Source organism: Glycine soja, chromosome 2, assembly GCF_004193775.1.
Source record: "Glycine soja cultivar W05 chromosome 2, ASM419377v2, whole genome shotgun sequence".
In the NCBI taxonomy this organism is placed as follows: domain Eukaryota; kingdom Viridiplantae; phylum Streptophyta; class Magnoliopsida; order Fabales; family Fabaceae; genus Glycine; species Glycine soja.
In genome coordinates, this window is record NC_041003.1 from 19,559,829 (window position 1) to 19,572,665 (window position 12,837).

Genomic DNA, 12,837 nt, shown 5'->3' on the forward strand with positions numbered 1-12,837 from the left:
ATGCCCTAATTCTTGGCATAAGCCAAACATAAAATCTATAATTCTGAACTAATTTCAATTTTAAACAAAATTGAAATTCTAAACTATAACTCCAATTCCATTGTCCAAGCATATCCTAAGAGAAGGGAAGAACTAAATAGTCTTCAAGAAAATATGACAATCTATTTGCGTTTGCATTAAAGACTTAAAACAGTTTAGACAAACAGAAGGAGAGTAAATTTTAGAGGTGAAAGGTGTCAAAATCAAAAAAGAAAGGCATTAAGATTGGACAAACAAAACAAAAAACAGTTTACTATTTTGCTTAGTTATTCTTTTAACATTCTAACTATTTTATCCCTTCAGCATTCTTAGTTAGCAAGTTGAATAGCTATTATAAATACCAAGGCATACTTACATGTGACTATAGCTTCTGAGCTTCTTTATACTGTTTTCAGGTATCAATAAATCTAACAAGGAATGCATTTCACATGGATAGGGATTTGTAACAGCTTTTGGGTACCCATGGTACCATGATAATATATATTTTGTTTGCTGTTTTTTATATAAAAAATATCTATTTATCCACATTTCACTAAAAATGTTTTATGCAGACATGATTGTCCTAATCATGTTACTTTTGAACTTAATTTGCTAAGGTTGTCTGGGAGTTTGAATCAGTTTTTCGATACCACATTCAGTTCTAAGTGGCAATTACATAAAAGGCAATTACATATTCGCATTAAATCAAATTGAAACAATTGATATTCTCCAAAATGACATTATCTATCAAATATTTAGCATACATTCAGAGGTGATCCTAATAACCAAAATTCCTAATTTTAAAAAAAACTCACAATGTATCAAATATTTGGCAATTTTTAAAATGAAGCTGTGAGTGTTATGGATCACCTGATCTGTAAATTATCTTTGAGTAGTTTACGGATCAAGTGATCCGTAAGCATCTTTTGGATCAACTTGATCCATAACATGTTTACGGATCACTTGATCTGTAAACTACTCCAACACAGTTTACAGATCACGTTGATCCGTAAGCATGTTACGGATCAAGTTGATCCGGAAGACGCTTACGGATCAAGTTGATCCGTAAACTACTAACAAATAGTTTACGGATCAACTTGATCCGTAAACATCTTCCGGATCAACTTGATCCATAACATGCTTACGGATCAGGTGATCCGTAAAACTCACAAGAACTTTCAGATCACGTTCCGCTATCGGCGGCAACAATGGTGGAAGAAGGACAGGGTCACAGCGCTTACCTCGATAGTGGACGGTGACGAAGCTCTCTCGACGGTGGACGGTGGCGTTGCTGTTCGCGGAAGCCTCCTCAATGCAACGCGACAACCTCCTAATCACGGCAACAATGGCGACAACCTCCTCAACGAAGAAGAAGAAGAAGAAATCCTCTGAGGTTGACTTGGGCTTGTAAGTGCCGCTGATTGATGGGGACGTGAAGAAGAAGCGCAAAGAATGAAGAAGAAGCAGAAACCTCTGAGGAAGAAGAAGCGGAAACGTGGGGCGGGAGAAAGAAAGTCGAGGGTTATTTTTTAAAAAAATAACTAAGGGGTATTATGGCCTTTTCACTACAAGTGCTGCTGGGTGCACCTAGCAGCACTCAACTCATTAGTAGGAGCACATAGGGGTATTTATTGGTTAGGAGTTGCTATTGACACTAACATAATTTCTATTCGCACTACCAAGTCTTAGCAAAAGACTATTTTAACCTCAATCCTAACAATATATACAAGAGTATTGCTATATGGTATGTACTAAAACACACGAATCCTACTTTTTCAATTTTTATTGAGTAAACATGAAATCTAGAAATAAATAACATTAAAAAGTGAATTAATTATACAATCATTTTTAATTCAAATTAAAAGTTTAATGGGATCCTTAATTATTAAAAATTTCAATCAAACCTTCTAATTTTTAAAAAAGACTATAATCCTATCATTTTTGTCAATTTCGTTAATTTTATCGACAAAAATAGATATTTTTACAACAATTTCCAATATGACTAATGTAAAGCAAGATATCTACGTCAGTTGTCCATGAAATGATGTAAAAATGATGCCTTTGTTAAGGTTTGCCATCAATATAAATAGACATTTTTATATTGGTTGTCAATACAACTAATGTAAAAATAATGTTCGATTTGTAATCAATATAAAGATGTCTAACGGAGAGTTTGATAGCAATAATACAGTTATAGTATTTTTAAATAATTAGAGAATTTGATTAAATTTTTTAATAATTAAAAAACTCAATTAAACTTTCACTTATAATTAAGTTATCATTTTATATATATATATATATATATATATATATATATATATATATATATATATATTTGTTTCTTTTTTTACGGAAACCATCTGGATTCTTTCGTGCACAACATTCATATTACAGAATTCGTACGAACTACAATTTCCCTACTTACAAACGGAACTAAACTAAACACGCGTGGAATCCACCGGCAGGAAAATCCCGTGTCACCTCACTCCTAACAAATCACTGTAATTCTTGTTTTTTTGGTTTGACCAATTAACACGCACACTTTCTTCACACCATTCCGTTTCTCCATTTCCCAGCAATGTCACAACACATTCGAATTCTTCCGCATCCACCACTCTCCTCAATAACCCCATCAACCAAACCCGATTCACTACCCCTCTGCTTCAGCTTCGGCTTCAGGTTCGGGTTCCATTCCTCCGCCTCTCCGCTGATTTCCCTCTCCTGTGGCTGCGCACACCAAACCCCTCCGGTTCGGTTGAGTCCACAACAAGGGTCATCGCAAGAGGAGGAAGAGTCTGCTTTCCTTTACCTTCAACCTATTTCCAGCGAAAACCACTTCGACCGTGTCCTCGCCAAGGCTCAAACGCTCGACGAAGGTGTCGTTGTCGTTTGGTAGATTCCTTCTTCCCTAATACTCTTTCGTTCGTTTGTTTTTGTTAGTGAGAGGAATTTGAACCTATCACCCCTCCCTCCTTCTCCCTTCAACCACGAAATCAACCTTATAATTCTTTTTTTGTATTTTATTTTAAATTGAACAAATATTGTGTGACTGACAATTGATGGAAATTTGTTTGTTTGTTTCTACTGCTTATTGTTCTGTTTCACATACTTTTGTTACTGTGTTTGCTTCCAAATTGAACTAAATCAACAAATGTTACGAAAATCGTAAATTGATGAAATTTTTTTGTGCCTGTTGCTTACTGTTCTGTTTTACGGACTTCTGTTACTGAGTTTTATTTTACTGACTTCTTTTATTATTATTATTATTATTATTATTATTATTATTATTATTATTAATAGAATTAAAATTTAATCAGAATAACCAATAGGGGTCGGGTCTAATAGAAGGACCTGGTACCTACAATATGATGAACCATAGTTCAAATTCCCTCTAGGAGAGGAACTCACAATTAGTGTCTGACAAAGAATCTAATCATATATACCTTTACACTATCATGAATTGTCATATTGAAAATCATTAACTTTTGTAATGACTACAAATAAAAGTACTATATAAGGTGATTTCTGATTGGTTGAGACTCTAGAGAGTAAAATTTTTTAAAATAACATTATATCAAAATTAAACTATTATTATTGTTATTCATGAATTCTTGGACCCTTTTGTTTCTTTTTGGAAACTTTTGTTTTCTCAAGTTTCTGGCTACGAGCTTTGTATTACCAATCTTTTTTTTTTATCAGCAAAGATAAATATATATATATATTAATAACTGAGTACCAGAGGTACTAAATTACAATGTTTTGTTGCCCAAGCTAATGGTTCCGAATCAAACTAAATGGAGTCTAGATGGGAACCACAGCCGGGCCACACCATGTTAGTGAAATATACTAGTAATCAATGATTCTAGTCTTTACTGATACAAAATCTCTTCTCTAAGGTTACTAGACCATTGGTTAAAGTGCATTGAGAAATCCTTCTCCAAATGCCTCAGCCATGTCCATAACATGAAAGCTGCCTCATCAATCAATTTGTATTACCAATCTAATTTAGAGAGAGACCGATTTGATCAAAAGGGAAAATAATAAGATATATGATTATGATGATACATGGTGCCCTTTTAGTCTGGCAGTCTGGCCCTTTGTATATGTTAATCAAACTGCATTTTTGGGGTAGCCAGACCATGGTTTTTGCTCACACATTTATGCAGTATAATTTATCAAACTTTATCATTAATGGTGGCAATTTATTTTTTTAAAGAAAAAAATAGTTTATGCTAGCAGAAGCAATCTTATTAGTTGAGCATTTGAACTAAAAAGCAACTGGTGACACACTTGGATGGAGGCCCTGTTATGATCAAGACACTGGTTTGTTTGATGGAGAAATGTTAGTATTGCAATTTTTTTCAACACAAACTGAATGTTAATGTAGGTCCTACTAAATGATATGGGATCCCAATTCTATTTAATGGGTCCTGTATGAATTTTATCTGATAATAAAATGTATCATGGAAAAGGTGTGTCAAAGTGATAGGAAGAAGGTATTGCAGAAAGAAGAAACAGGCCAGCTAAGGCCCAAAAGGAAAACAGAATCGAGGCTGAGCTGGGAGTGGGACCTTGCAGTGTAGTTATGTAGTGCTGCTAGGAGACAAGTTTAACCGCTTTCTGTTATTGTAATATTCCCTAGCATGATTTGGTGCAATTCTGTTAGCAAGAATTGCTATATATATGGCTATGTAATAATCAGCAAGGATATGAATGAAAATACAGAACTATTCCCTCTAGCTTTCTTCTTCTCTTCTTCTTCTTCAGGAGGTGCTGGCCCTCGAAGCCAGTTGTGCAAGCTTAACGTATCACAAAGAGTGTGCCGTTAGCATACCTCTCTTTGGTTATGGTAATTTGAGTTTTTTAGTTTTTCTAAGCACTTAGGAAGTATGTCTTGCATTGTGCATTATGTAAAAGACAAACTTATGTTTCTTTCATTTTTCTGTTTAGTGAATAACTCTTTTACCAGTATGGGATTTGAAGTGCTATTACATGGTTTGTAGGATGGCAAATTGGTGTAGAAAATGTATATATTTAAAACCAAAATTGGAAAAGCTGGCAGCAGAATATTATCCAAGGTGAGCTTGTGTTTTGTTTTTCTTTTTTTTACTAACATGCATAACTAGAATAATTTCATAGCATATCATTCATTTATAGGTGGTTGAACCAATGGAAAATCCAGATTGGTGATTTCATTGACCCATTATGAGAGATTTTTCCTTTATAACCCCTTAGCATCCATTTACCATTGATTGGAAAGTTTCTCTGGTTTTATTTTGATGTAGTATATTCTAGTAAAGCACCTCATGAAACACAAATCTCTCATTTGGGGTTCTTTTTCTGAGCTAGAGTATTTGGGAGAAATTCTGTCATGTTTGCATGCAACCCAACTTATTTATACTATAAGTGCTTTAAGTACAAGTTCTAGTCAAAGTCTTGCGTAGTTGACCGATATTCCAGCACATGCTAAATGTGCTAATGTATCTAGATTGCCATTTTAAAACTATATCTTAATAAGCTTGCAACATGTTAAAGTAAATAAGCAAACAACAGAATGTTGGGTTTCTCCCAAACTCCTGTGTTCACAATCATTGATAGTTTCCTGTTTTATTGGTAGATTCAAATTTTACTGTAATAATCAAATAATGCTGAGATATGTGGGATATTTGTTTTTTAAAATAGGAAAGTTCTAAATTCATGTGTTTGGGTGTTTTCTTATTGAGTAACGTTTTCTGGGATATAAGTAATTGTATTAGGGAACTTTTTGTAGTATCAAGAGCGATAAAATTGTAAGTAATGTTAGGGGAGGATTTGTAACTTTGTCTGCAGAAGTTGTAATAGCAGACAAAAAGGGTATGCAACTTCTTTCTTGCGAAAGTGTGTTATCAGCTTTTCTTTTAAAAATTGTGTTGTAATGCTGTTTACTGACTTATATCTTATAAATTAATCCATGGATGTAGGCATGTTATAGCCTGAACCATGTTAAATTGTGTGTGATGTGTTTATAATGGTCTCTCTTGTTATTACTATTTATCAACCATAGAACTGAATGTGACATTCTCTGAACATCGAAACAAAAAAAAAATGCCAAAATCTAAAAGATCCCAGCCCCTCTTGAATTAAGAGCTTAGGATACTTTCATGCTCCTTGAATAATTACAGGCCTTTTGTTGATGTCCTTGGCAGATAAGGGCCTCCCCAAAAGCAAGGTTACTAAAGCTCAATCTATAGGCTCACCATCAAAAAGTAATTTGCTATTAGATTTAATAAAGCAAAAATCCACATATGTTGGCAAAAACTCCCAAGTGCCCAACATATAATTCTCTCATTTATAGTAAAAAGTCTCAATTTGCTTTAGGTTTTACTCATTGTTGGGCCAGCCATTGCCAGATAAATCTTAGAGGTCTTTGACTATTACCCTCCTCAATCTTGTAGCTTTTTTCTTGACATACTACCTGACCTACCACATACATATCAAGAATGACACAGATTTAGCAGTTCTCAACCATTGTCTTCAGTTATTCCCTCCACCCCAAACTTGTCATTTTAACACTGGATTGTATAGTTCATACAACCCAGTAACAAACATACAAAAAAAATAAACACCCTGTGCTAGTGCTCAAAGTATTCAACCCACAACTGATTGATGGCAGAATAGAGATCACCAATCCATTAGCTTTGCACGTCAATAACCTCAACTGATACATAAAATAATCAGATAAGCGCTGTATTTTCTTCAACTCCTTTGAAACCATTTCGACAGCTAACTATCACTAAACACAAAGTACAAATACCCTGATACTTGTTTAGAATCTCCACAAACAAAAATGGAAAAGCTACATCTGGACATCTTTTATTAAAAACATGAGAACACTTTTTCCAAAGTCATGAAACAACCATAATTAACAGCTGCCAGAGTTCAACACTAAAATATACCAAAACCTAAACCACCTATATGAGATCGACACTGGCTGATGCATGACATCAACTACATTATTTGGTTGGGTAGCTAGCTGTAACTAGCAGAAAGCTTTTAGCTTTATGATTACCACAGACCAGGCCACAACCCATACCAAATGCAACGGAATCACTCAGATGCAATCAACAAACATTGGATGTGCACATAACTGATTCTGACTTAGAAACAAAAAGAAAGCCAGGGAAACAATGTACAATGCTCAAATACCATGTCGAAATAGAGAGTAATTGAGAAATTGTGTATACTGTGTACACAATCCATGTTATACTACAAGTGCATTTAGTTAAAACTCTAAGAAATGTTAATTGCAGAGCAAATAAACAGCTGTTAACTCCAACATAACAGTTGCTTGATATTTAGACATGTGTATGTTAATGATTCTAGGCTACCAATAAGATACTGAATCTAGATTAGTATTATGATGCTCTTAAGTAATATTAGTGAACTAGTTGTATTTTAGAGCATATTGAGGACACCTCACATATGTAATTGTTTGGAGGTGTTATGATATTTTAGTTCAGATTTTGATTAATATTGCATATCATATGGCTTGTCAACTCTTTCTAACCAAGGATATGTTTACATGGATTTCATGTAGATTGCAGTTCTACAGTGTTGATGTTAATACAGTTTCGCACAAACTTGTTACTCGAGCCGGCGTGACTGTGAGTTTCTCATAGCTTCACACAACCATTTTTCTCAACTTTCATTTCATTCTGATTATTGTTTTTGTTTCAACTAAACTTGCTGTTAGTTAGACATTTTTTCTTGATACTTATTATCTTTTATTCTTCCATGTATTTGTATGTTATGGGCTCTCAATCACTGCAGAAAATGCCAACCATACAAGTAAGCACATTTATGTTTTATTTGAAAATTTATTATATTCTTCTCTGCCAGTGATTGAAAATTTTCTTTTTGCAGCTGTGGAGAGACAGCAAGAAGCAAGGGGAAGTTATTGGTGGCCATAAAGCATATTTAGTCATAAATGAGGTTCAGGAGATGATTGAGAATGAGTGCCGCACAAGTTTTTGTGCAGCAGAATAATTTTCCTCTATTATAATATATTTTATTAATTGGTTTTACGGTACTACATTAATTTTTTGCCCATACATGTAACAAAAGAAACTGTTATTTTTGCTACATTTTGTTTTAGGTTTTCCCGAAACCATATTTTTTGAAGTATCTTGTTTTCGTTCGAAGGTGTTCAAAACCTTATAATTGAGGGATATATATATATAGGGATGCTTGTCTTCTGAGTTTAAGATCTCAAATTTTCATAATTTCCTCTTCCAAAGTATTTGTCGTTTTATGTTAAACAATTTAGGTGTAGGAGAGAGGGATAGGTGGCATAGTGGAGAGGATCAAATCTTTGATGTACACCCCAATCCAAAAGATTAGGGATGGAGCTGGTTAATCTACAAGACCACTGGCTCTAAAAGCCAAGGAAACCACTACACATTTCCCTTAGGATATTAGCATAGTGTTTGTGCCAAAGAATGATTGTACATTAGCTTGAAAAGAAGGACAACTTAGTGCATGAGATTCCCACCTAAGGGGGTCCAGGGAGGGTAGATGTATGCAGCCATTACCCGTGCAAGCAAAGAAGCTGTTTTCAGGATTTGAACACATTAAGGAATAAAATGACATGGAGATGGATTTCTCAGCAACTTATTACCACTTTCAACACAAGCACAAAGGTAGCCTTTGTTATCTTTTCTGTTTTAGAAGTTGGACACAAACTTATTTCAAATAATTATAACCATTGTGATGAAAAGTATTACCTATGCCCCTGCCCTAGGTTATTATCACCTCAGATTTCACTTAATTTTCCATTCCACTCACTGACTTGGTTGTTGAAGTTTACATTGCAGGTTTCTGGTGGCACATCTCTCAGTTTAGGCCGAATGTCAAGTTGGGGTAGAACATTGGCACCATATGTAGAAACCATAAAGGTTTTTCCCTCTCTCAGCATGCAAGTGAAAGTAGACACAAATTGAAATGAAGGGCTCGGGGCATCATGTAATACTGACCAGCCTCCACGACCTCATCAAACCACATCCGAGCATTTAAGTTGTGCGTAGTGGAGTTGCAACAAAACCACCCTAGGTTGAACCAAGCCACAATTTTCCTTCTACTGAGGTGACACATCTTAGCACCAAACTGTCTCGTCCTGCCAAACAACCTTTATACCTAGGATCAACATCAACATGAATGATCACAGCTACTCAAATCTCTCACCACTAATCTGTAGAAGGAAAATTATTAGTTTTCACCCAGTCGAAGGAAAATTTTGGCCTTTCTTTGGATTTATCTCTCTACATGACTTTGTCATGTTAAAAAATAACATAAAAACCCATCCTTAAATAACCAAAGCTTCTTTCCAGCATGACGTGGCCTTTAAAGGAAGTGTAAGTTGGCTACTTGATCTCTTCATCCCATTGAGAGACCAATTTACATATTCTATTTAGGTTGACTTAAAATGTGGTGGCAGAATTGCAAGTTAAAATTCTTATCTTCATTGAGCAAAGGTTTTCCTTTGAAAAGCCTTATGCTCTTCCTTTATGATTAATTTTACAAAGAAACTTCCCCAATTAAATAGTAGCTACTTTAATCTTATGCTTTCAGTTTTATAATCAACTAGTCTGCAACTCGTGCACATGCACAGGTTGTTTGGTTAGCGTTTTCTACATGTTCATGGACACCAAAATGATAAAGTTGATTAACAGGGAAAAGGAAATTAACAGCAAAACATTAACATTGTTTGTTGGAACTAAAGACAGTCTAGTTGCTGTCACTATCCTCCCAATCCTCTTGCTTCCTAATTATGATATCCCAAATTTTTTCATAATACCTATCGTAAATAGAGATTTCATCTCCATCATCAAAATCCATTTCTTCAAGAAAAGCATACCATGGTTGGACAACACCTTTTCCACCAATAGCAGGATTCAGGGTTTCAACTTTCCATTGTAGTGGGGGGCCATGTCGCCTTAAGACTGTCATGTGGTTACCGCAAGCTTTAAGAGGAACTTCTGTACAATGGGGGAGTTTCTGTAATTTGGAAAAAGTAGAATTGTTAAAATGGTAAAAATGCATTTAAAGAGATTAAGATATGAAAGTCAGGTTACCAGGGGTTCAGGATCATCCAGCATTTCCTGAGTAAGTTGAAGAGTTCAGATGTGCTTTCTGGATGAATGTCTCTGCCTGCCGCAAGTTTGCCGCTCCAGTGGTGGTATGAAATGTATGTGATGTGCCATCATTTTCTTCTATTTTCTAAACCCTTTTTGTACCATTTTAATTACTGATTGGTCTTAATTGTCAATTAATCAGACAGTTTTATTATTTGGGCTCATTTAGCTAATTTGATGTTTTTAATCTAATTTCAGGAATTAATGAAACATTGGGCTTAATTCGGATTTTGGTTATGGACTTGAAGAGGGCAAATAAAGCAGCGCTTACCTTAGTTAATTTCTAATTAGGAAATTTCGCAATTTTATTTTATGTTGTTCAGTGTTTATTTCGTTTTGGGCCAGAGTATTGTAATAGGACCCAGTAACTTTGAGTGACTCTTTTTTTTTTAAATAGCAGCCTTGGGATTCGTGCAAGGCTATTATGTTATGCTATTCATTATTCAGAGATTTTGTTTTAGGGTTTTACGTTTTCTGCTTTGATGCTACTGTTCACGTAATGCAATTTTACGTTTTCTGTTTCTAATTACAATTTCGTTCTTGCTTCTTCTTCTACTCTCATTTACATTTCTGTTCATTTACGTTTCTGTTCATTTACGTTTCTGCTTCATGTTTCATTTACGTTTTCTGTTTGAATCCATGGAAGGCTAGATTTTCTGGTGTTATTTCCTTTTGAGGACGAAGCCCAACTCTCTTTGAGGTTTCGCTTGTAATGTGGTTTCCTGGCAGTTTTCCCTTCACCAGTTATCCTAAATTCGTGAATATTAATCAGTGCACGCTTCGTGTTCGATTAATTGCCTCTGAGCCTAACTAGCGTTCATGCTTAATGGACGAAGGGCTAACTGGTGTATGTGGTGCCTAATCACGTATTGAAAACCCTAAGTTGATTTTCGCTTAGTAAATTGAAATAGGGTTGGATTAAGTGGTTGACTGTTAGGGACGAATTCTCCATAACCCAGGATAAGAGAATGACTTCTAAATCAGAAGAAACAACCTGTTTTTAATATTAGTAGTTTCGTATTCCAGTTTACTTGTTCTGCTCTTTAATCACAAAACAAACAACCCCCCCCCAATCGTTACTATTACTGCAAGTATATTATGAACATTTGGTTTGTCACTACTCGTTGGGAAACGACCTAGGATCACTTCCTAGTTACTGCATTTTCATGTTTATTTGATTCGGGTACGGCCTCGATCAAATTTGGCGCCGTTGCCGGGGAGCAGTGTCCAAAGGTTCATAATAGCTAGCGTTGTGTGTCTAATTCTTTCGTGTTTTATGTTTAATTGTTAGTATTGTGTTAGTATGTGTGTTAGTGTCGTTTAGTATCTTGATATTTTGTTTAGTGTGTGTTCTGTTTCAGTTTTCCTATTGAGCGCTTCCCCTGTTTCAGTTTTGGGTGTTTTGCTATGAATAGTGTTTTGCGACGGACTTAGCAACCATTTCTGCTTGCGGCAAACCAGAGTAGTAGTAGAAATCCCTTAGCGACGGATTTTAGCGACCACCCATGCTGAATTATTTGTGATTTTTTGTTTTAGTAGCTAGGGTTGTTATTTTTGGCTGAATTTTTTTGTGGTAACTTCTTTTAATCCATATTTTGTGGGAAAAATAGCTAGAGCCTTTAGTTTGGTCAGATTTGAAAGTTCCAAAAAACTAGCAAATTTTGTGTTTGTCAAAACTTCAAACGGCCATAACTTTTGCTCCGGTTATCAGAATCGCAATTATTATATATGCATTTGGGGTAGAAAAAAATTTCCTACGCCGTGGCAGCCGACCTGAGGTCTCCATCGTCCAAAAAAAGCGATTCTGTCAAAAGTTTCTTATTTTTCAAGTTTTATTCACTTATTTTTCTTAACCTACCAATTTTAGCTTTCATAGTTAGACTTTGAATTTTTGTCTGAAATTTTTTGTGCTATCTTCTCATCATTTTATAAGGTTTCTCACAAAATTTCAAGTCATTTGGATATCATTTGAGGGTAGCTGTAGTTCAAACCTACACCTTTATTTACATGACAAGGCAACTAGTTGTGTGCATGCTGAATGTAGTGTATGACTAGAGGCGATCCATCTGACTTACAACCCTTTGATCCTGAGATAGATAGGACATTTCACAGATTAGTTAGGCATCATTTTATACCTTTTGATCATTCTGAGCATTCCATTATTGGTGAATCTGTGCATTCTGTTATTGGTGATTTTGAACATCCTGATCTTGAGCATTATAATTTTGAGCATTCTGATTCTGAGCATTCTGATTTTGCACATTCTGAGAACATGGCACAACCTCCACCCCGTGAGAGGACTCTAAGGGAAATGGCTGCACCTGATTTCACCTACGAAAGCTTGTGCATCCAATACCCTGATGAGAATGTCCCATATGTTCTTAAAACTGGATTGATTCATTTGCTTCCAAAGTTTCATGGCCTTGCAGGTGAAGACCCGCACAAACATTTGAAAAAATTTCACATTGTCTGCTCCACCATGAAACCCCCAGATGTCCAAGAGGATCACATATTTCTGAAGGCTTTTCCTCATTCATTAGAGGGAGTGGCAAAGGACTGGCTGTATTACCTTGCTCCAAGGTCCATCACGAGCTGGGATGACCTTAAGAGAGTATTCTTAGAAAAAATTTTCCCTGTTTCCAGGACCACA

General features: G+C 35.4%; 1 protein-coding gene across 1 annotated transcript; it reads left to right on the forward strand.

The window, feature by feature from the left end:
* Positions 1-2,401: 2,401 nt before the first annotated feature.
* LOC114391331 (thioredoxin-like 3-2, chloroplastic) lies at positions 2,402-9,615 on the forward strand. Its single transcript, XM_028352384.1, has 6 exons — positions 2,402-2,910; positions 5,022-5,096; positions 7,595-7,661; positions 7,828-7,845; positions 7,921-8,696; positions 8,871-9,615. The coding sequence occupies exons 1-5, from the start codon at positions 2,597-2,599 to the stop codon at positions 8,041-8,043; spliced, it is 597 nt and encodes a 198-aa protein (XP_028208185.1). The 5' UTR covers positions 2,402-2,596; the 3' UTR covers positions 8,044-8,696; positions 8,871-9,615.
* Positions 9,616-12,837: the final 3,222 nt, after the last annotated feature.

Excerpts from the sequence above, each read along its gene's own strand:
- LOC114391331 (XM_028352384.1), top strand. The coding sequence starts at position 2,597 with ATGTCACAACACATTCGAATTCTTCCGCATCCACCACTCTCCTCAATA. Across the intron at positions 2,911-5,021 it reads GAAGGTGTCGTTGTCGTTTG|GATGGCAAATTGGTGTAGAA; the intron begins GTAGATTCCTTC and ends CATGGTTTGTAG. Across the intron at positions 5,097-7,594 it reads GCAGCAGAATATTATCCAAG|ATTGCAGTTCTACAGTGTTG; the intron begins GTGAGCTTGTGT and ends GATTTCATGTAG.